Source organism: Eucyclogobius newberryi, unplaced genomic scaffold, assembly GCF_026437365.1.
Source record: "Eucyclogobius newberryi isolate DKJ021-1_F unplaced genomic scaffold, fEucNew1.0.hap1 SCAF_12, whole genome shotgun sequence".
In the NCBI taxonomy this organism is placed as follows: Eukaryota; Metazoa; Chordata; class Actinopteri; order Gobiiformes; family Gobiidae; genus Eucyclogobius; species Eucyclogobius newberryi.
In genome coordinates this window covers 15,551,641-15,576,925 of record NW_027315746.1, presented here as the reverse complement: position 1 = coordinate 15,576,925, position 25,285 = coordinate 15,551,641, and the positions used below count along the sequence as shown (strand labels likewise).

Here is a 25,285-nt window from a genome sequence, read left to right as displayed (position 1 = left end):
TCCATGGAGACCAGGAAAACAATACAACACAAAACAATCAACCTTAAGTTTAAGGTTAAAGACACAATAATGACACAATGTTCCCATGAAACAACCACATACCGATGGAGTATAGTGGTGCTGGTTTTAGAAGGTTTTAGGTCAAATGCAGACAGTACACTCTCTTAACTTTAAAATAACCAAATCATTGCTTAACTTCAAACGTATGCGCATAAGAAAGGATATTACACAATGCAAATTCGCTGAATGCACGATACAGGTCAAGTAAATGGCTCGTAAAAATATTCAGGTAGTTCATGGACCATCTACCACCATTTCAGGCGAGATTATGTACAATTGAAATTCCCTAGCGCTCCTGGCGGACTCTACTCTACTGTACTATAAGTCACATCTACTGAATATTACAGTGACATCTGCATTTAAACTGCACCTCCAGCAGATAATGGACATAAGATTCAATTGTATAATTCTTTAAATGGTTCATATATCAGTTCTGAATTCATTGGCCCCTTCACATATCGCATTCATCCATGACAATTGCTCGTAAAGAGATTGAGATTGTTTTTGAAGGCTCTTATCGGCCATATGCTAACATTCGTCACCATGCATTTCTTCTGGGCAGATTGGTGGAGCTATGAATACATCTGAATATGTTTGTGGGTCTGAACAGAGAGGGTGAATCTGCTAAGAGCACACCTCTCCTTATCTGGCGCCACAGCATGCGACTTAAATCTGGGCGCCGCAAATCTGAGAGTGTGATGTGCAATGTGTGAAATCTCACCGATGCTGTGCAGCTCGGTGCCATGTTTGTGAACATTCATGACAAGCACAAGCAAACCCAGCGAAACGAAGTATACTGGTTAAAGAGGAAGTATTTTGAACTAACTGAGAACTGAGAAAACTAACTTTTGTGGGTAATTGGAAAAAATAATCATGTATAGAGACGAGAGAAGAGTATACGCTGGAAAAATGCTGAATCACTTAAAGCAGCTTGACCTTGATTTAAGTAGATTTGGACTTTTCCCTTTGAGTAAAACTAAATAATGTATAGATTTATTTTTCTTGTTGATTTAAGGCCAAATCAAGCAAATATTTCCTATAGCCGTATATTCCGGACTATAAGTTGCAGCTTTTTTCATAGTTTTGGCCGGGATGAGACTTATACTTATATTTATACCTATATACTTATACTCCGGAGCGACTTATATGTGGTATTATTTGTTATTTTCACACTTGCAACCGCATTTCATATTCCAGTGCAACTTATACATGTTTTTTTCTTCTCTATAATGTATTTTTGGGCTGGTGCGACTTATACACCGGTGAATATACCTCCGGAAAATACAGTATTTAAAAGAAGGCTTTAGCAGGTGAAAAAGTTGAGTTTGGGCATGATATCATATTGTGAGTTATTGAGTACATACAACATCGTTCAAACCAAACAAAATACTCAAGTCATTCCTGCATGCGTCATTCATTACACTGGGTCCTTTAACTCAGCTGTTTTCCATCCGTGACCATCTCAATCTTCAGCAACAAAACCGCTGCTGGAGCATGAAGACCGCGCCATCTGAGCTCTAATTGCATTTAGACTACAAAACTTATTTAACACATGGGCAAAAAAGGGAGCTTTCATTCACTGTTCAATAAGCAGTGATAAAAAGCAAAAGTTGTGATGGTTGAGCAAAACTTGGAGGGAAGAAAAAAAAAAGAAGCTGAACAAAGTATATAGCAAGAAGGGCAATTATGTAAAAGTCTCGACTAGACAGTGCGGAATTTGAAAGATGTAGCATTTATCACAATTTGTCTTTGGTGAAATGTGCTGTATTTAAAAGTCCAAGGTTGACAGCAAGTTCAAGTCCTGATATGGTTCTTTAAGTGGGGAAATAATTCAAAAAATGTGCTTCTGCATTTTCACAGGTTGAACTTTGAACTGTTCATTTACAGTAAGAATGCTCAGTATTTAATGAAAGTTGTCTAGGGTTTATCATAGAGTGGTACCTCAATTGTATGATACTAAGTGCTACTGGCCGATACGTTTCAGTCATTTCAAGTTCAGTTTAAGTTTATGAAATGAATTCCTATTAGTCCAATAAGTCAGACAATTAAATGATACAGTAACAAATAAAAACATAATTTCAAATAGAATTGTAATTTAATAGATGGGTCTTAAATGGTAGAACCTAAAAAGAACACATAGCAATTTATTTATTGACCTTTATCTAACCAGGATGTGGCATCTTGCATACATCTACGCAGACACAGGAAGAACATGCAAAACTCCAGACAGAAGTGCCCCACGCTGCCCAGGTGTAGAATTAAGGACCTTCTTGTTGTGAAACGAGGTGCTAACCGCAGCGCCACCGTGAGCAATAACATGACAGTCAGTATTTTCAGTGGTTATGCGGAAATGTATTTTTCATCAAATGTGTTTAAAAGTGGAATCAGTTAAGCCAAAGAAAGTACCCAAAACATTCCACAATGCACAGATCTTGGTAAAGGTGCTTATCAAAATGTGTAAGCTTTTGTAGCGGTGCATAATGCTTTGAAAGTTGTGCTCAAAGAGTCTTGACTTGCTGAAGTATTCAGCCACGAAGCACCTCCCAGTGAGTAGATCACATAAAGAGCTGCAAAAATCTAATTATATTATGCAAAAGCGCATTGAGAAGGCTGTGAAATGACGTTGTAATACATTTAGAGTGTGACAGTAGATGAATCAGCCTAAAGAATTTTCAATTACACAATGAGCCACAAAAGAACCCTTCTCTAAATGCGTTATGAGAAGATGTGAATATTTTGGGCTTGGGTGCTGAAGTTCCTGGTTATAGGCGCCTGAAGGCAGTCGGTCTGTGCATGTTGATGAGACAAGTTTAGCACCGTCTTCCCAGAGACGCAAGACCACACAGACGCTCCCAAAGCATCTCTTTGCAACCGCTGAGTGATGCCTCCGATCTTATCCAGAATGTCATGCAGCTAAAAACATGTCTCATCTATAAACCTGCAATGTGTGAAAGATATGAGCATAATGTTATTTTACATTAGAATGTTTCAAAATCCAGTCAAACACAAGTAATAATTAATTTAAGTAATTTTGTGTTAATCTTTGTTGACGATTTGAAAGTATTTTTTTGTTAAATGCTTGATTTTGTTGTTGATAAATGAAGATTAACATCTCATTGTTGTTATTAATAATATATTTTCTGTAATTTATGGTTGGCTGGTTTGTTGTATATTATCCATAAATCATAGTTGGTCTTTTTTTTTTTAATTACAGGTCATTTTTTCAGACCAAACCTGGCTGAAGTTGTGGCTCCGAAATAATATTTTTAAATAAATTATAAGAAGACCAAATTAACCTCATTGGACTATGGTATTAAGTCAAACTGCGAGATAGGGCCAAAAAGAATGCAAAGAATCCTTAAAGATGTTTTTTTTGTTTCTAGGGAATTCATCCTTTTGAAAAATCCCCAGTATCCTGATTGGACAAGTTTATCTTCACAAGAATGCATTAGTTTCCTATCAATAGAATGACCACAAAAGACATTTTATTACAATTAACGAACAGACGACACATGCCATTTGGAGCTAAATCCCAGTAAACATGGGTGTTGTTTACTATCCACACATTTGATGCTTTCCATTGTATACACAGACACTTTTATCTTCTCTGTAATCATGTCACATATTTTTTTTTTTACTGCGGACCGGCTTGCGCCTGCTTTGTGAAATCCTCTGGCATTGCTTTGTCATTTGGCTCACTGCTATCAAGCAATTATGAACTTTAATAATCCACTTGTGCTGAAAGAGAACGGCGTATGAGAGAGGAGGATTTGTGGTGTAAAAGCAAAATCGGGCCTGCGATTATCCTCACAAAGTCAAGAATAAGGCGATTCAAGTGTGTACATGAACAGCGGGGGAGCGCATATCAAAAATGTACTACAAGACAAAAGCAAAATGTGGTGATGAGGAGCAATTTGTCGTTTTGCAATGATAATATAGATTTACGTCAACAGATGCAGATTTGGTTCGTTTACAGCGAGAGACGGTATGAGTGAGTGACGGGTTTGTAGTTGTCGGATGTGATTTGGCCGGGGTGAGACTTATATGTGATGTTATTTGTTATTTTCACACTTGCAACCTTATTTCATACTCCAGTGCAACTTATATATGTTTTTTTCTTCTCTATTATGCATTTTTTGGCTGGTGCGACTCATACCCCAGTGCGACTTATAGTCCGGAAAATACGGTAAATGTCTTTTTGTAACGGGTCTACACCATTCAACACATAATTTATTGTTTCTGTCAAGTATAATCCAAACACATGCAAACAAACACAACACAGAGCGAGAAAGCAAAAAAGAAAAAAACAACAAGAGTAGTCCAAGTAAAGTCGGTCCCAATGTTTGGCAAATTTGTCCATTTTCAGGTTTACTACAGAAGTTAGTATTTCCTTTTTGTAACTTCCTTTGTCCCTGTCATCCATCTCCTTGTTATTCCACAGATATCCATCTATCGATCCCTTGTTTGAGTTTTACGTCTGAGGTACACTGTTTCAAAGTCATATTTTTCTAACCATGTGCTGCAACTGAAATTCAAAATCTCAAAAACATTGCAGCTCGAGTGCTTATAACACTGCTTCTCCTCAAACATTGCAGACTGGTGAGACTAATGGGAAGATAATGTTCCTTCTGGCTCCAGGCAGAATTTACCAACTTGTCCTTGACAGATTTTCCTTTTGTTTTAGAACCATAAAAGACATTGGTTGGACATTCCCTTGCTAAAATAGCCTAACCACATTTTCCAAATCGGGAAAGGGATTGACTGAATATGTTCAAAGGATTGCAGCATGAAGTAATCCACAGTTAATGAAAGGCCTGCTTCCAACTAAAAATCTGGACAATCCCGTGAAAGCAATATTTTTAAGAAAAAGCAAATTGCCAGGATGTGCAGCGTGCTGTAATACATTTTGATGTTTCAAAGAAGTATGAATAATACATCAGAATAGTTTATAGTTAAATAGTGTAAGTTCCACAATGCATCAAAGCACAACAAAGCATCTTTTTGAAGCATAAAAAGCTTGGTATTTGGAGGGAAATAAAAAACACATTTATTTTAATAACTCTAGGAAAGAAACAATGTCCTGGAAAACTTGGAGTAAGGAGGTTTAATTATGCAACAGTCTGGTATTTGCACTATTTATAATGTGCGAACGAGACTTCTCTAGACCCACAGATCCATTATTTCTGTCTGAGGATGTTTTGTCTGAACAATGCAGACGAGCCTCCAAATTTGTCTCATTACAACCTTTTGTAGACTTTTGGTAAACACTGGCAATGAGGCAATTTTGCTGCAATTTACAAATAGTATGTCATTGTGTGATCTCCTTTCAGGGTTTTGATCTTCAATGGTAAATATAAACCCAGACCCAAAACCAGAATACAATGCATTAGTGAATAATGATAGTTAAAGGAGATGCACTATTCAAAATCAACTTGCATTATATAATATTTTCATGGTATAATGTTTGGCCCTCATATTTTAAAATAAATATAATTATACGAGATAATTGAACACAGAATATATATATATTTTAAAAAATGCTTACACTTTAGCATTAGCTTTTAAAAGAAAACCTACACTATTTACTACATTTAGATTATTCAGATATTACTATAATAAAACTTGCAAAGGCACGTCTTTTGTGTGAATAATAAGTGAAGAGAGGTAGTAGTTAAAGGACAAAAAGTGATCACAGAGCTATGCAGGTCCTTGTATTCCTTCTGCCTGTCTGTTCCTCACATCAGGCGAATAAAATGTTTGAGTTTCGACTGCTGCGTGACCTTGACTGGCTCAGGTTGGTATTAAATTTGTGTGAAGACAAGTGGATGTTCAAGTGGCTCGACCTGAACGGATGCTGCAGGACGCCATTGGAAAACACACAGAATCAGAATCAAAGGACACAGGTAATGAATGACAAGAGGCTCGCACACAGTGGAGTGTTGTTTGAGGGCAAGGTTGGACATGAAGAGAACAGCCTGTTTGAAAATGTGCTCAAAAGTTGAGTTTTTACATTTTTACACAAGAGAAATTCTACAATTTATTTCTTTAACTTTTGGAGGTTGGTTTTACGCTGCTTAACTCAAGACTCTCATCCGATGTGCATTTCATGTACGAGCCCTAAACACACTCAATCGGGGCTGGCTGACCGACAGTTCTGCTCCCACTGCGCATCAATGCCAGGGAAAATATTAGAGAGGGGACTCAGACATGCGGTGGCGGGCTCCAGGGACCCAAGTCTTATGGAGGCCACCAATAAATCCACAGCCAGCGCACACCAGGCGCATCCTAGCACGAGTTGGACAGATTTCATAGATGAGTCCACTAACATGCCTCCACTGTTTGAGGATCGCCTCAACATGGTGCCAGGTGAAGAAAACGTGGACGGCGAAGACGCCGGTTCCGGCTGTGGATATGGACAGCAGCTGCGGACACAGGTGAGGGGGAGAAGGACATATGTGATGGCAATAGATGGCTCCCACCGGCTTTTCGTGTGTCCGTGGTTGGTCAAGCCCAAGGCAATTCCCATAGTGAAACACTATGAAAGAACCGGGGTTACGTTATGTAACCTTGCGTTATGAACATGACATCATAACATCCTGCGTTACATCGGTGAGTAGCAAACGTGGTTTGAGTAACAACAGTGAGTAATACAAATCTGCCCCTGCAAGAGCTCACAACACAACTAAAACATGAACTGGCTGCATCAGTCTAAAGTATTCAACATTAGATAAATCCGTATAAATCATTGGGACTCTTCAGGCTACAGGTAAATTAATAATATCCATGGGTAATTCATCGTGAACTACCCCCTTTGAACAATTTCTTGACGGTGAAATTTTTCATTGTATGCCATCACATTTTCCAACCCATTCTGATGTTTAGTTGACACATTTGCTCATTAATAAGTAAATTAATGTCTGGTTTGGTTGCTTACCGACCAGCCAGATCTTATTATTTGCACTTTAAAGTTGCATTACTTGTTTTCTTTGTCTGCAAACTTTGAACAGATTTGAATGGAGACCCACCGCTGTTATAAGGAGATATAACTTTTGGAACTGAACTATGAAGTTTCTAAGTGTCGACAGCGCCCTACTGGAGAACATCAAACTGTGAGTTATCAAACCCTTGGCTGACTCAGTCCAACTATTCATCCCTATGAAGCCACACTTTCTGATGAAATAAACCTGTCTAAAGTAGCTGTTTGCTGAGCACAGGAAACAGATCACCGCTGACTGCTGAGAGTACATTTTGAATAGTTCTTTTTGAATCTGTATGTGTGAAAGTACAAGCCTTTGCAATTACACACATATCAGAGCCACTGGAAGGTTGGATCCACAGAATGATACCTGTTAATATCACTACAGGGGCTCTCTTTCACACCATATGAAAGGTGCTCTACTTTCCAAGTTCACTCACCACAAGTTATAGTCAGACTGTTTCTATTTAGGTAAAACAGCCCCTTTTCTTTTACAAGTTGCTTCTCTTTCCTGTTCTTCGAGTTTCCCTCATGAATCTAAAACAGGCATCAAAACCCACCTTTCGACTGACACTGCCCAATTATACTTTTTGCACACTTGAATGATACATTTTAATCATGTGGACAATCTCAGCAATTTACAAAAATATGTTGGTAATTCAAAGTTTGTGCTGAGACGTAGCCACTGTAAAGCTCGTAAGGAAATAAGAAACAACTTCTGGATTATTGTCACCTTTTTCTATGTTTCACTTCTCTGTGCTTCTACGCCGCGTTTTCATGTCTCTTTATGCATTGGGATGTTAAATGTATCAATATATTATCAGGAAACAGCTGATTGCTAAGTCTGTCGGCTCAATGTTGTTTATACAGTCTACGTTACCATCACTGGAACACTCAGTTTATCACAAGATAAAGTCAGTGTTTGGTGAGTGTTTTTTTTTATATGCATAAATCTATACATACTATTGTTATGACTTATTCATTGTTTTGTTGTTTTGTGTTGCATCAATCACCAAGACAAGTTCCTGTTTGTGATTTTTTTTTCATTGACAATGGAAATAAACCTACTCTGATTCTGATTCTGAAATCCATGTTTTGCCATTTTGTTTTCATCTGAGTTTGCTTTCTCTTTTATCGAATTCCCTCGCTCGGAATCGTTCTAGAAGCCGAAAGTGAGCAAGGTACTCAAGGGAGGACACAGAATTCAACATGTAAGTAGAATATATTTTTCTCTGTGTGATCCGCTTTGTTGCCTACTACAAATTCTTGCACGTTTTCACAAAAGTCACACTTTTATCTTGCCAACTACGGCCATGGACATACAGTGCACCTTAGATTTTGACTGAGAACCAACCAGAGAGAAACACTGCAGCTGATGAATCACAACACAAAGTCTGATCACATCGACTGCAGATTGCCTTGAGGAAACTGTCTTACACAGTCAATTATTCTGGTGGAGTCTTTAATGAAAATACCAGTTCTCCTCTTTTGTGGTTTTCTTTAGTGTTGATCATTATTTTTGTAACGTTTCTGTGAAACATGGCTGAACAAAGACTGTTTTGTTTTCAAGCTGTCTTAAGAAACTTTTCTTTTCTTTTTTTTTGACCCATTCATATACCTGTTGTGAACAGCGCAAAAGTTGAAACACATTTACTGATGCACTATTGGCTGATAGTAGAGGAACGCATGGCTACAGGTGTCTACGTTGACTAAGTTGTTTTTGCCTGAAAAAAACCCTCGGACAATAGACATGATTAACAAAACACAAGAAATACAAGTGGCAGAAAAAATGATCCTCCCATGGTGGAGATCTATCAACTGCAAAAACAATACTGTTTGCCAACCACTTAATCCTGACCCTCAGATCTTGAGAAGAATCTGGAGTTGCCTCAGTAGAACAGGTTGAAGGATATGGGCAAGTGCAGGGAACATACTTTCTCTCTAAAACTGTTAAATTAATGGACACATATCATGCAAAATTGACTTTTTTGAGCTTTTAAGAATTCTTCCCTCAACATACCTGGAGTTATATTTAGCTCAATTCACGCTAGTTTGATAAATCCTGGTTAGAAAGCCCTCTCCACCCCGACCATCAAAAACACGTTCTGAATCTCCACGATAATTGACCTTTTCTCAATGTGACGTTCATAAATACATCGCCAGACTCGTTCTGTGAATTTCTCCCGTCTAATTACAATAAGTACAACTGTGTGCTGGGACCCGGAATGGATGGGGCTATGTTTATCTTTAAACTGTGTGTAATTCCTTCATCAGCCAGTAGATGGCACCAAGTCACAGGTAGTCAGGGGGCGAAAAGATCCAAATGTACTTTTGTAAATTCTCTTTTTTAATTCGAAAACATGAGATGCCAAAGTAAAGGTACTGAAAAGCATGTTTAAAAGTGAATAAATATATAAATAATGCATCATATTTGTCCTTTAAAATCTCAAACAAAAAAGCCTCTATTGAAATTCATTATAGACTAGAAATATGCAAAAATATTGTAAGACGTTATTCACCATTTTATCAAAAATATTGCGCTGAATGAACTCCCCCAGAATGCATTGTCTTGGTGCGATTAATGCACATGTTGCATACAAATAAGCTCAGCCCTCTCTGTCAGTTCTGCTTGAGGACTGCTGTTTGATTTCGCTGACTCGGCTCAACACAAACACGTTTTTGTGGCACAGCGGCCAGACAATCTGTTCCTCATCTCCGCTCCAACTTCAGCCGCTGGAGCTGTTCCACTTCGTTAGCCCTGACGAGCTGGAGAAGACTTTTACCCCTTGTTGTACAAAAAATCCACAAAAAGCCCATGCTCTCACATGACCCAATAACTGCTGCAGAGCCACATTCACAACAATTTAGACAAAAAAACAAAACAGTTTGGTAGATTGCTGATAATATTTTAATCATATTATGTGGGGTAACCAAACAGGCCCGTGTAGTATGGTAGACTAGAATAATGTTGAAACAAGACTTGAATTACCTATTCACTGAAATATTTCCCTCATGCATAACTATATATATATATATATATATATATATATATGTATATATATATATATATATATATATATATATATATATTTATTTATTATCCAATACCAAGTGATGTCAACATCAGGAAAAACGAATATGAAAAACTGGAGAAATACAAAGGGTTCAGAGAGGAGCTGGAGAAGGCGTGGAAGGTGAAGGCGAAAGTGGTGCCCGTGGTCATCGGAACACTCGGGGCAGCAGCAGATCCCAGGAAAAATATCAGACATCTCAGTCAAGAAAAAAGAGCAGTGCAGGAACAGCAAAGACTGTGCAGAACCATTAAGCTCCCTGACCTCTGGTAGAGGACCCGAGCTTAGAAAAAGGGACGAGACCACGCGCAGAGGGTGAGAAGGGAATTCGAAAAATAAATAGCCACTATTTTGATTAAACATGGCAACTTTTAAAATCTGAAAGGCAAAGTAACTTTCTGGTTATGGAAAGTCACCTGCATAATTACAGTAGAGTTAAAAGCATACTTTTCAATGGAGATCGAAGTTAGAGTCGTTGGAATATTATAGCAAAGGAAACAACATTTATTAGGAAACAAGCAGAAGGTGACCCTCCTCCAGTTCTTCTTTTTTAAATTTTGTGGCGAAGACGTTATGTACTGTTTCTTTAATGTCATAAACATTTTATTGGGTTGGATATAACGCCTTTGGTAATGTCATATTTTCAAAACAGGTATACTTTACACCAAAAAGTATCTGTAGACTTTTTTCCATTAAACTGTCCAAATATAGTCCACACAAGCTTCTAGTTGACTTCATCACTGCACAGACACATTTCTCCACACAAAAAAAGGTGTTTCTGGAGCGTGTAGACATCTGGTACTTTAATTGTGCGCTATCTGAACTGGCGCTGACATTTTTCGCTCCACCCACCTCTTCCGCCCTGGGATGATATGTCCAACACCTCCGCCTGCACCTCTGCACACCTCCTGCCCCTCAACACCTGCTCCTCTCCTCGCTGCTGCCCCCTTCCTGTCAGTCCAGGCCTCACTATCATTAAATGCTCTCCTCTCACCTCCTCTAGTGTCATCTGTAGCCTCTTTATTTCACTCCTAATCCTTCACCATTTCTGCTCCTCTTCAGCGCACCACTCCCACACCCTCCTTTGTCTCCAGCAGCTGGTATTTTCAGACGTTGCAAGTCGATCCATCTAACAAGTCGCCCCAAAGGCTCAGCTGGATTCATACTTTATACTGTCAAGCACTTGACCTCAAATGTCTCTCAATGTGTTAGCCAGCTCACAGGTAAGACATTTTTATAGGTTTCAATTGATACATTTCTTGCTACTGTGCAAACGTATAAAAGTATAGGTAAGCTATTAAAGGTCCTATATCATGCAAAATCGACTTTTCAGAGCTGTAAACCTTCTTACAGTGCTATTGGTACCTCATATATGTGCCCATAGTGGGTATTTTTGATTGATTCCTGCAGTCTTTAGCTAGAGAACAGTCTCTATCTTTCCCCTCGGATGAGCAGACGGATAGGGCCTTCTCACCAGGATGACTCAGCGCCGCAGCTCGTTTCCCTGTTTCAGTCCCTCCTCCTGAAAGCACTCTGCGAGGGTGGGGACGAATCTCAAACTAAGCCGTCTGCCTTTCCGGTATTTCAATCATTATGGAAAATAAACAAATACACATTAAATAGTAATTATACTACTTTCATTTGCTAAAATATTCTGGTGATATTGTTAATTTAAAGTGTCTGTAATAAATAGAAAATTTTCTGCGATGCACAATATCAGTATGTGCTAATATATCAATAATAGAGTCATTATGTTGTTATATAATCATGATCAGATAAAACGTCTAATAGGACTCTGCCTTTGGAATCATATCCACGGATAATATGTCTCGTTATAACATTAGACATTATTGCAAATGATTCAAATGAGCTTCTGTTGGAGACATAGTTTGACCTTTCTTTTATTGCTTTGAAGAAACTCCGGTATGATTCTTGTGATGCTTGCTTAGAGGTTTATTGTTATGACAGCGTGTTAGCAGGAAGACAGAAGGGAGACATTTGCCGAATACAAAGCTGTTTGTTTTTAATCCATCACAAAATAACTGGATATTATTGTAATCTTGAGATAAATTGTTAATATTGGTACAAATCAGAAAGTTCAGCACAATAAAACACAATATAGAATTTCTTTGGCAATGATACCTATGAAAATGTAAATGGGAAAATTATCACATGCTGCTTAGAAATAATTTAGCTTTCACCGAAACTGATCCTTACGTATGATTTCACTATTAGTTTTAGATTTATTTATTTATTTATTTATTATGTTTATGCATGTTTTTTTTCTTGCTATAAAAGGACACAAAGCCTGCAATTGACAAGAGTTCGACTGGTCAATGGAAGAACAATGGCAGATCGCTTCTATTTGCGCCACTACAACAATAGGAAGAATTGTATTTGTCGTTTTTCACTACATTTCCAACATATCCAGGACAAAACTGTGCACAAAATGACCCATTGTTCAATTTCTCTTCCTTTGTCATTTAACAAGCTCCAGTTGCTCTGCTCTCTGCTGCCTTCTTGACAAAATAGCATCCTCTATTAAAATAAATAAAGGACCTACATTGTACCTGACGGACAGTGGACAGGCACATCACAGCGCCGGGAAAATGAGATCATAAATACTGACCTCTCATTGGCCGGTGTGTTGAAGGAGGCGGGGCCGATGCGACAGAATAAACTAGACCATGAAAGAAATTTAAAAACAACAGCATGGAAACAGAGCTAACGTCGCGTGACACTGGTGCGGCTCAGCGTTTCTTCTGTGAAAACCTACTTTTCTGTCTGAAGTATTCTCAATTTGACGTGACATTTACGATTTAACAAGCTCTATAATGCCACCTTTAAGTGCGTTCTGAAGCATTTCCAATACTTAATTGGTGCATGGCTGTTTTGACAGAACTTCAATTCATCTAATTATTTTGAAGCAAACTGTGTCGCACGATTTTTCTTTTCGGTGTGACAGGTCAGCCACAGAATGGAGGACAAGACGGGATAAAGGACTCAGTTTCACACTTCTTTAATTGCTGTTTTCAAGTATAATTCTTTGCTGCTGCTTGAACAAAATAGTGTTGTTACAATGTTGATTTGAAGTTTAACAATCGGATTTAATGTGCAAATGTAAACATGGATTTTCATATTTTATGCAAATAAATAATAAATAGTACAATGTTTTGCATGTTAGCAATTTAATATTTCACTTTTTAAAACTATATTGATTCACATCATTTCTTAATTTGTTTTGTGGCACAAACAATAAGCATATTGCACCCTTCAACTGGAACATGAACTTCAATCACAATATTGTGGCTGGTAGTGACAAGGAGGGCAAAACAATGAAATAAAAATACACCATGGGACTGTTTTTTAGGACTGCACACTTAATTGCAATCAAATCGAATTAGCAATTTTATTGGACATAATTAACTAAAGGCTGCTGTTTTTAGCACAATCATTTTCTCCACAAGCAACAATGTATCTCTAAAAATAAATGCTAACTCTGTTGTTTAAAAAAATGCTCAAAATATCATTATTTCATTAATTAGTCCGTTTATTTCAGTATTTTTGTCAATTCTCTAGAACGTGTTTAAAAAGTGAACTTTGAACAGAACATTATTATCAAAACATAATTATAAATCTAATCACAACCGAAAAATCTACGACTTGTTGGCTCTCTTTGGCAAACCCTGATGAAAAACAGAGAAGCAACATTTCCAGCCTAGATTAACTCTAAACAAACATATTTAATTATAAGTTAATTGGCCATTTTCCACCGTACGATGGACACAAGCATACTTAATTACCACACTTCAGAATAAAGCTTTGTTGCTCTCATACACTGTATCAATGCATCACAGCAGGCACAGAGGAAGCTGGACGGACAACACACTGTATAATTTTTCCCACTAAAGCAGACTTTGAAATTCTGTAACTTCTCAATAAATCGTCTTTTCTTTCATGTACCAAAGCACTCGAACATGAGCGGAGCAGCAAAGATGGCAGAGCGGAGGCTTATTTTGCCGCTGGTCGTCTGATCTCTGGCGTAGTAATTGAGGTCATGTGTCTGACAATAGAAAACTCATATCACGAAGCAGCGAGGGGGGGAGAGAAACAGCTATTAATCACCCAGACAAGGCATCGTGGCCGGGCACACACTGCGACTGACCGCACCTAATGAGCTGTGCACTCTGCAAACAGGGCTGGTACAGAGGAGATGTACAGTAATGTAAATGTACTTGTGCTTCATTTGGAAACCACTGGAGTGTGTTGTGCCTCTTCTTATAACGGCTGAGATCGTGCACTGGGAACATGGGATTTAGTGTCAACGCTCCAAAAATACCACTACTACACATTGTTTTATCGATTTTGTCGAAGTGACACTTGAAACACGCTACAGTTTTTACAATGATGCAATTGAACAACATTTCTGTTTAATGTGAATTTCTTTTGAGAACAATAACAATCAGTTGATAAATTAAGAAAATAATAATAAATATAGCCGCAAGCGGCAATGATCGGCCCTCGCCACGCCGCCGCCACACCGCCGCCACACCGCCGCCACGCCGCAAGAGGAGGGGGCGCTAACGCGCCCCAATTGTCCTTTTATTACGCCTACTGCTGAATCTGTGACGCTGTCACATCTTCTCCCCTTTGTTTTACCATCAAAAAGCTATTTTATTTTGAATTCTTGGCAAAATGTGCGGCTTTGCCGCACAGACACCGTGACTCTTTGAATGAAAATGTGGATAACTTTTGATGGTCCACCCCTGAAGATGAGTCCCACCAAATTTCAGGTTAATAGGGCTGACGCCCTGGGAGGAGTTTGTGAAAGTCTAAAGTGTAAACATGTTCTGGCGATTTCCCCATTGGAATAACATGAAAGGTTTCGGTCATCGTTGGGCAACGCCATAACAATTATGACATGGGTCTCATTGACTTTTTTGATGGGGATGCTAAAATTGAGTTGTGTGTCAAATTTCATATAATTTCGCAAAACTAAACATTTAACCTCCATATAAAATCTGTAGGGGGCGCTGTGGCGCCAAATGAATTTATTTCACTTCAAGTAGGTTTAGGGCAAAGAGTTTAACAACTGATTCTAATTTGACGCAATTCGGACTTTATCTGCGCAAACGGCAGAAATTTTAAATATGGGAGATTTCTGAAATTCTAGCTACAGTTTGCGGCTTCGCCGCACAGAGACCGTGACAGGTATCAATGTAATTTGGATAACTTTTGATGTCCCACTCCTCAGTAGCATTTTCACCAAATTTCAGCTTTTTAGGGCTAACGCCCTGGGAGGAGTTTGTAAAAGTACGACGTTTGGAAAAACTCCGAAGTCATGTTTAGCCATTTTTGAAGCAATATGGCCGACATTTGGTTGGGCGGACGGCGTTGCCGTAATAATATTTTTTACTTCTCTTGTCACCATCTACCTCTGCGCCAAATTTCATGATTCTACGATCAGATTTTTTTTGGGTCATTTCCCATCTCTCAATGCATTTTTGGTACATTTGGGGGCGCTGACGCGCCAATTTTTTTTCAGAATGTAGAGAGGCACGATTTTTAGAGATGTGAACATTTTTGTGACTTTTCGTCAATGTTCACTGGGTGAAAAATAGGGGGGTTGGTCCCGAGAAGAAGAAGAAGAAAGAATAATATTCCGATGCGAAAACAATGTTTCCCATTTTTCAAATATCATAAACTATACATTTTCGGAAAGCGCTCGCGCTTTCCTACCTCATGGTGTGGGTCCCTGGTCACTGACGGGTACTTTCGTTAATTTTGAGTGGGCTCCGCCCACTTTGTGTTTTTGGCCCTCTAAACAGTAATAATGTTCAATTTTTGCATTACATGCTTATATGCACGGAACATGCAAGAGATGGGGAACGTATTCGTGAGCTACTTAGCGCAAATGAGTGCTTTATATGGGGATGACGACCGCTATAAAGTGCTCAATGTAAAGTGCTCGTTTAGTGCGCACTTTTGCACGGGCTTCGCCCGTTTACAACGGTAATGTTCCATTTTTCTACTACTAATTAGTATGCACGGGGCGTGCATGAGTGAAGGAGTGCGTTAGTGAGTGTTTGGAAGTGGGCGAGCGCTTCGCGCTCGATTTCGTGCGCACTTTCGCAGCCGTGCTTCGCACGGCCTTACGAGATTAATAGGCCTCTCGCCAGCTTGTGGCGCTCGGGCCTAATTATGAATAACTCACTAATCAAATTATACTTATGTTAAGTCTGTCGTGTATGACATCAAGTTGACAAAATACTCAACTACCGGTACTTACTTTTATGTCATTCAGAATAAAACTTCAATCACACACAGTGGTCTACAATAAATACAGTTGTAATGTGGTTTTTGCCTAACAAGAAAATAATACAGTAAAAACAAAAAGTAAAAACAGATAGTGTGATTATTTTCTCATGTATAGAGCTGTAATTAATGATTATTTTAGTAGTGAGTGATTCATTTTTCGATAAATCCAACTATTTTTATTTTATTTTTTCTACATTGAAATACATTTTTAAGTAAAACTGAAGGCTCCTGATAGAGAATGTGTATGAAAAAAACGTATTACTGACACAAATCTGCAATTGATTTTTCCTTTTTAACATTTTGATTTGATAATGTCACTGTCTGTTACAGTTTTTATATGTGTTGTAGAGTTTGTAAAGTCCAGATAACGGTAATCAAAATACCAGTATAATTATGTTTTATAGATAGTCGACTAGTCAAGTTGAATCATAGTTGCAGCACTATTATTTTAATGTTTATTTTATTTGGAACTCCTGTATGTTCGAAAAGATTTCAAAGGGAGTCATCTGGACATTGTTTTGGAACTATATTCACAAATCTACTATCTAATGTTTTCATGTATTCACACAAGAGACAATGCTAGGCTGTTATAAATAGCCCTCTTGCTCGCAGTGTAGTGAGCAGTAAGAGCAGTGAGGTCCCATGCAGCAGTTAAGGTGCAAAGAATGATCCAGTGTCTGTGGCTGCATATGGATGTATCTGACACCGGGGCAGAGCCATGTTTGGAGCAAAGGGTGAGCACATGGATCATCAAACTCTCCTGTGAGCTCATTACTCCCTCCAAAAGGCCAGCGTGCTTTCCAAGAAGACCAGGAAAGGATTAAGAAAGATGGCTCGGATTTCACGATTTTGCCAATATAATCCATTTGATTCTGGGGAAAAAGGACGGCGAAAGGTCTGGGTGAAACAGTTAAACGTGTCGGATTGGATCAGCTGCGATTGTGGAAAGCATGACAAAGGTGACACTGGTAATTTGGCACAAATGTCCAAATTACAAAGCAAATAATAATGAAAAACCGCAACTGCTCCAATACAACTGCAACTAACATGAAATGTATGCTTGTCAAGTGGTAAAACAAATGAACAAATACATCTTTACATTAAATTACCAGTCTTGTTATTAGGGGTGTCACATAAATACACAAATAAAGATAATTTTAGTAGCTGACGAGTAAAATTGTTATTTCTATTGTACAATGAGACTTTACAGACATTATCCACCAAATAAAGGTTGAAATGGTGACTGAAGGCTTCTAGATGGAGAATGTTTGTGAATGTAGTGTATTATTGATAAAAATCTGAAAAAAATAAATAAAAAATGTTATATTATGGTATATATATGGTACATTTTGATGTACCTGTATTTGCTATTAAAAAAGAAAAAAGAAGGTCTTTTCATATGTATTTTAGAGTCTGTATAGTCCAGTTAACGATTACAATGATCAAAATACGATTAAGATAACCAAAAAATGATATTGGAGCCCTACTTGTTATTCTACTGCTTTTACAACCACAGCACACGCTAAGCTGCACGTGCTTAGGGTTGTCAAAATAAAAATAATCCAGGATTAAAACTAGATAATCAAATGTTTTTGTAGCTTTAGAATTGTCTTGCTGTATAAATATAAAATTAGACTCCATTGTCTAAAAAAATATGCTTTTTGGTGTAATCCCTCATTCGTCCAGATGACTACAACTGAATCTTTTTCTACAATGCTTTTTTACCATTATTATGGTATTAGGTTTGGAGTATTAAGCCTTTTCCTCACTATTGAAATTGAAAATTGTATATATTGACTATTACAATTTTGACTTACTATCCGTTCTTTCATTGCGACTGAAAAAAACAATCACTGACTAAAGAACACGATTCTATAACTAGTTGAATAAACAGAGATGTAACATTGTCGCTAAATCCTTCCATTCTTTCTTTGTCAGATCAAACAGAGGTCTAGCAGAAACATACCAGTATGTAGTATTGATTGAGAGGACAGTGATTGTGTTTTGAGGTTTTTGTCATTGCCTTTTTTTTTCACTGAAACATTTGTTGAGAGCACACAAACACAGCATTTGGACAATACAGAGAGATTTTTCCTTTTCTTTTTGAAGATTGGCCGGCGATGTGTTGAAAAGGTACCTATTCTGTGACGCAGAATAGGTACATTTTGCTTTGTGTTTTCATTGAATGGAAAACGAGCATAAATAATAAGCCAGGGATTGTACATGCTTTTACTGTTAACAAAAGCACTGAAAGGGTTTGAAAAACACAGTAAAAAGTTGTGTATTTAGGTGGAAAAAGTGTATTACCGGTACTTAAAATCAGATTTTAATCCATCAACCAACATCATTGTTTGTTAAATATTTATGCTCTGTTGCCTTGAAAAAATACAAACAACAAATATTCTGCAGTAATTGTGCCTATATGAAATTTGGTTGTTTTTTGTGCAAGTCTAGTCATGTAAATTTGCTAACGCTAGTACGGCAAAAATAAGTGATTAAATGACAAATACCTATAGATAAGCCCTCCTTTCCTTATGGTGATATATTTTGTGTCTATTCCAATAAATTATCAAATCTGACGCAACATGCTGTAATCTACAAGCCGTGAACACCCAAGACAGCACCGCCATTGATGCAAAATGAATATACAACAATCCACTTGAATCACACAGCGTTTAGTTATTCGTAGCGCGCTGAACCGTTTAGTACGGTATTTTCGGGAGTGTGAGAGGAAAGAAAAATTGGGAGAAATTAGCTTGAGATGTAGGTGCGAAAAGCTACTCATCGAACGCCATCTGTCAGAGCGGAGGTGAGCGGGGAGCGAGCGGGGAGCACGGCGGGGGTGTCCTTGGACAAAGCCACAGTTGGAGAGAGAGAAACGAGAGGGCCGGGAGTGACCGACATGAGACAACAGGAACAGACAGGCCATTAGTTATCGTCACTGCCACTTTTCATTTCACAATTCAACAAATGAACGCGGAATAAAAACGTGTGAAGAATCAAGAATAATGAAGCCAAAAAACAGAGACTTTGATGGTTCAATTAGTTTTAAAAAAAGTGTGCGAGACAAACATTATTATCACCATCGTTAAAAGAAGACGGAAAAGGAAGAATAATATGACAGGAAGCTCTTTGGTTTCGTTTCAACTTGAAAAACATTGATGTCAGGTGTCTGAAGAGTAAAATCTGAAGATAATATCTAGAAGACGGACAACAAAACCCCCAAGGCACAATTTAAAAACCTTTATTCTTATATCTTATCAAATGCAAAAGGGCACATTAAGGACAAACCGCTACATGAAGGTATGAACCAGCACCAATCACATCCACACATCCACATTGGCAACATGGGCGACGCGTCTGTCCCAAGTACACAACCACATATACATCAGGAGGAGCAATGGTCAAGAACAACTTTTCTTTGAGTTTTAGATCAAAGGTATTTTAGGTAATATACAATGCAAGACTCGTAGCTGCAGACGGTAGGCTGGATACAACCGAGACCTTTGCCAATTAGTTTATGCATGCAGACAAATAGACAATTCCCTTTGCAGTAGCTAAGCAACAAAACTATCAGGCAACAAAGATGGTGGATGACATATGTTAGCGAAAGTGTGGGAAATAAAGCCACAAGCAAGGAGGGTTAGACGTTGATTGTTCAATTAGGTAAAACCCTTGAAGAGGTGCTGAAGCGGCTTATGTTCGCCGCTGATTATAATGTAACGCTTGGCTACGATCAATAGGAACAAACAGATGGTAAAGCGTTAAATAGTTAGTATGTCGCACATGTATCCAAGTGCAGCAGATGGAACTTGCCAAATGGATTTTTATCTCAGCAAGAAACAGCCGGGTTCGCCACGAAAATACCTGTCATGTAAAGTTTGAATGGAACACAATTGAAAAAAAGGTGTTACAGAAGAACTGGCGCAAAATTATTGAAATTATGATTGAATAACGACAATGGTTTGCTCCCACATTCAGTTTGGAAATGCTTTTGTTGAGTTGAAAGAATGAACAGAATGGCCTGTCATTGAAAGAAGTCGGGAAATTGGGGCAACTATAATTTGTATCTGGCATAATAGTGCTGGGAAAAAGCTAGCAAAAGACATGAATTAGTGACATTTGGAAGGAATAAAAAGGCATGCTGAAAGCTTCATAGGCAATCTATGTGCGTTTTTATTTGTAAAGACTATTAAAACGGTTGACTTAAATGCATTTCAGATTTTATTTAGTTTGTTTGTAACTGATTATATGCACTAAACATTAAACCTAACCTGAAACCAAGTCATACATCGCTAGGAATGATTCTAAAAAATATGTTCCCGCAACTTTGCACTTTTCATGGCTTAAACTTTTAGCAAATATGGTGTTTAAATTCAACAGTATGTTCATTTTGATCTCGCTGCCAACAGCTTTCATGAAAACACACGTCGCTTCAGTCTGAAAATGTGATATATAGAGCGTCCCGGCAATGGTATTAGAACATATGCAGCCTTTGATTACATATAGGGCTTACATAAGTTCTGCCAGTTCCCAACACACCGCTGCGACTTTGCACAATGAATAAAATATTTTTAGACCTCTCTGAATCTGCCTCTGATGTAGAGCCCAATAATCACTGTTAATACTCTCCATTATAAGGCTGTGTGTGGGGCAGAACCAGGGGACGTCCTACCTTTGCTGATGTCCTGGTACTCGAGCCACAGCTGTCTCTGGACCTGTTTGTTGGGGTACCAGATGGTGCAGGACTCCTGGAAGCCGTACACCGCCTCCTGCACATAGTGGTTTCCAAACTCCCTCAGGATGGACACGTAGTCGCTGCGCTGCGTCGCCCCGTCCAGAGAATGGATGGCTGAGCTGAAGGCTATGGGAGAAAAATATGCGTTTAGTTTGCATTTTTTCTTAGCTCGTCAAGGCATTATATTTCTGTAACTGCATTATTGGGCTTAAAGATACAGTGGGGCGCAGAATAAATACTATACACAATACTGCAGACACAGTTATTATGTCTATTAGGCACAATCCTTATTTATTTTGCATAGTAAATACTCGTTGTATTCAGCCACTGCTAAATATAGTCTTTTGTTCATTCATCTTAAGCTTATTCTTGCACAGAGCCTGTCCTTCCAACTTTACATTTGGGTTTGGGTTGTTGTAAGGCAAGTCAAGGCAAGTTTATTTTTAGAGCAAAATTCATATACAAGGCAATTCAAAGTGCTTCACACAACAGGAAAAAATGCATTAAAATCACAAATCACAAAATAGTTTAAGACATAAAAGAGAAAAGTGCAAAGACAATTATTTCAGTCATATGCACAGCTAAACAAAACTGTTTTTAGCTTAGCTTTGAACTAGCTTTGAATCCTGTCTCACATCTTCAGGAAGAATGTTCCAGATTTTAGCTGCATAAAACTGAAATGCAGATTCCCCATGTTTAGTCCTGACTCTGGCACCAGCAGGAGGCCGGTCCATGTTTAGTCCTGACTCTGGAACCAGCAGGAGGCCGGTCCATGTTTAGTCTTGACTCTGGCACCAGCAGGAGGCCGGCCCATGTTTAGTCCTGACTCTGGCACCAGCAGGAGGCCGGTCCATGTTTAGTCCTGACTCTGGCACCAACAGGAGGCCGGTCCATGTTTAGTCCTGACTCTGGCACCAGCAGGAGGCCGGTCCATGTTTAGTCCTGACTCTGGCACCAGCAGGAGGCCGGTCCATGTTTAGTCCTGACTCTGGCACCAGCAAGAGGCCGGTCCATGTTTAGTCCTGACTCTGGCACCAGCAGGAGGCCGGTCCATGTTTAGTCCTGACTCTGGCACCAGCAGGAGGCTGGTCCATGTTTAGTCCTGACTCTGGCACCAGCAGGAGGCCGGTCCATGTTTAGTCCTGACTCTGGCACCAGCAGGAGGCCGGTCCATGTTTAGTCCTGACTCTGGCACCAGCAAGAGGCCGGTCCATGTTTAGTCCTGACTCTGGCACCAGCAGGAGGCCGGTCCATGTTTAGTCCTGACTCTGGCACCAGCAGGAGGCTGGTCCATGTTTAGTCCTGACTCTGGCACCAGCAGGAGGCCGGTCCATGTTTAGTCCTGACTCTGGCACCAGCAGGAGGCTGGTCCATGTTTAGTCCTGACTCTGGCACCAGCAAGAGGCCGGTCCATGTTTAGTCCTGACTCTGGCACCAACAGGAGGCCGGTCCCTGAGGTCCTCAGAGATGTTTCATATGGCACTAACATGTCCGAGATGTATTTTGGTGCTAGGCCATGGAGAGACTTATAGGACAGTTTAGTGAAAGATAGTTATCAATTCTCATACTAGATTTGCAGAACAATATATTAAACATATAGCCTACATTTTCTTGCTGGAGTTACACAAACCTGTAGCCTAAACCAGTCATTCAAACAAAAGGAAAGACCAAAATATATATGTGAATTTGTTTTGAATTAGTTATTCTCGTGTAAAGGGCAATTTTCAAGCTTCAACACAATGCTAATCAAAATACAAGTTTAAAACAACAACAAACACAATCTTTTTGGTTTATTTGATCAAAAAGTGAAGTTACGAGTCACGTTCATGGAGGTGTTTCATTACCAGTGCAGCATGTTGACTCGGCTTGTGATCAATGTGAAATATTGCAGGGGTTTAAGAGTGTCATTTGTTTTTATGGACTCGCACTAATCCATTCTAATCCGGGTTTAACTCACTTTTCACTGAACAAAGGTGCGGCATTTGAATAAACTGTGGTCGTATTAACAGGACGTCAATGTCTTTATGAGCTCTTGTGGATTTCAGCAAAAGTGTTGAGTCAAACAGCTTTTCAGCCCGAGAATGTGGATGTTCCAAAGAATTCATACATTCATGTTTACACGAAAATCTATCTGGATGGATTGAAAAAGCATGAAGATTATTAAAAAGACTTTGGAGCAGAAATAATCAGTTGTGTTTACAGAAGAGCTGTGAACAGATGAGGGCCAATTTCTTCAGATAAAATGTTCTGAAAATATTCCAGTAGGGATTGTTTATTTTCAGAAGTATTGTTATTTGCAAAAGCTTGATTTATCTATTAACACTGAAGTAATCATTTTATTTTAAGTTCTAATAAACAAACAATCAATCAATCTACAAATATTTCCTTATTACATTTGCGCTAGCATTAATTATTACAGTTTTTTCTGTTTGTTGACATCCTGCTGCAGTCTAATGTCTGGTATCGTTCCATGCTTTGCTCTAATGCTTTTTAAAGGGAGAGTTAGCGCTAAGTGAGTTAGCGCCTCTAAACTAGGAAAAACCATTACCTTGTGTTTGGCGTAGTTCATTGACGAAGCAATTAGTGCCAAAATTAGCAAAAGAGCTAACAGTCACATAATTCATATTTCCTAATGTTTTTTTGGAACTAATTGCATCAAAATATAGAGGGTAACTAAGGTTTCACCATGAAATGTTTGTTTTAGTTCATCAAGCATGACAAATCTGACATACTTTAGAAAATGGAGCTGGAAATTAGATATTGACTTTTAGTAAGCAACTGTTTACTGATAACTTGTTAATTAATTAGATGAAGACAGCATGTAGAGTTCTGATTTAATACACTTTCAGGGGTGGAAACAGAATTGACCAATTATTAGGGGGAAGAGTTTCTGTACCCTAGCTGTAACACATCACTCCTGAAAGGGTTTATTGTACGCTTGTTTATCTGAAAATAAACTATCCAACATTATAGTACATAATACGTCCTACACACAGCAATGTGGTCCACCGTATCAACATATATCATACATAATACTAAATAATACTATCTACATCTACCTATGCTGCTGTGTTCATAAAGCACTGTATTTTACACCTTCTTAAAAGCTTTGAACTTTGTATTTGTATATTACAATAAAATACATTGACAAACAGCTTACTATAGCCTACTACAACTAAAACACTTTTCAAAAAGGTTGCAGTCACACTAGCAAACCTTTATTGGACATAAGCACCCATAAACCTATAAGAGCGCCTCATGTATTGTGCTTTCCATGCAGCAGAGTAATAAGATAAGAAAAGCAGCGTTTGATGGGTTACATTGACCATGTGCTTGCTGCGATCCGCTCTGCAAACACTAGAGAGCAAAAGTGAAATTGTAGTTTATCATTATCATTTCGTCGCGGTATTAATATCTCAGCCCCTCACGCCCGGATCGCTCTCACTCTCTTTCTCTAAAATTAAATTAGGAAGCCAGCGAAGTGCGAGACAGGGCGGATGAGCGATGGCGGCTCGGTTATCAGATGTAAAAATCAGTATACTAGCCTCATCCTTCGACTGGCTGGCTGTTGAAATATGATGCGCTAAAGTGGGAAGCAAGGAAGACAAAAAAACAGGAAGAAAATATATAGAAGTGCTCCCTCAGCAAATATAGAGACTTTCAAACCATGGCAGCATCATTAGGAATGCATTAGAGGTGTCGTGGTTGTATTTACAGAAATAACAGAACAGAAAATGTTTATGTTTGACTTTATGAATGAGAACCAATCAGGCTTCATAATGGAAACAATGCTACAAGTAGTAAGGTTGCATATGAATGAAAACCATGACATCTTTTACAATTATGGATGTCAAGATTATTTGGTTAATCAATTGGTGTGATTACACAGGTCCAAAAAATAATAATGGCAATATTTTTTGTTGAGAAAATGTGTAATTTCTAATTCCATCAATAATATATATCACAATAATAAAAATGATGATTTCAGATAAAGTAAATAGTAAAATGTATTTTCTTAATAATTGTAGCATTATAATTTGATATTGTAACATCTCTATTTAAGATTGATTTATATAGTTGTGAATTGTGTGTCTCAAAGCACCACTATATGCATGTTTGAAA

The 25,285-nt window shown here is 38.4% G+C and overlaps 1 protein-coding gene across 3 annotated transcripts in view; it reads right to left on the bottom strand.

The window, feature by feature from the left end:
- astn1 (astrotactin 1) overlaps nucleotides 1-25,285 on the bottom strand; it is a 371,670-nt gene that overhangs the window by 124,255 nt on the left and 222,130 nt on the right. For all 3 annotated transcript variants that reach the window (XM_072440945.1, XM_072440947.1, XM_072440948.1), the window contains one exon: nucleotides 21,101-21,289. In XM_072440945.1, coding sequence (XP_072297046.1) covers nucleotides 21,101-21,289 — 189 coding nt within the window. The remainder of the gene's footprint in view (nucleotides 1-21,100; nucleotides 21,290-25,285) is intronic.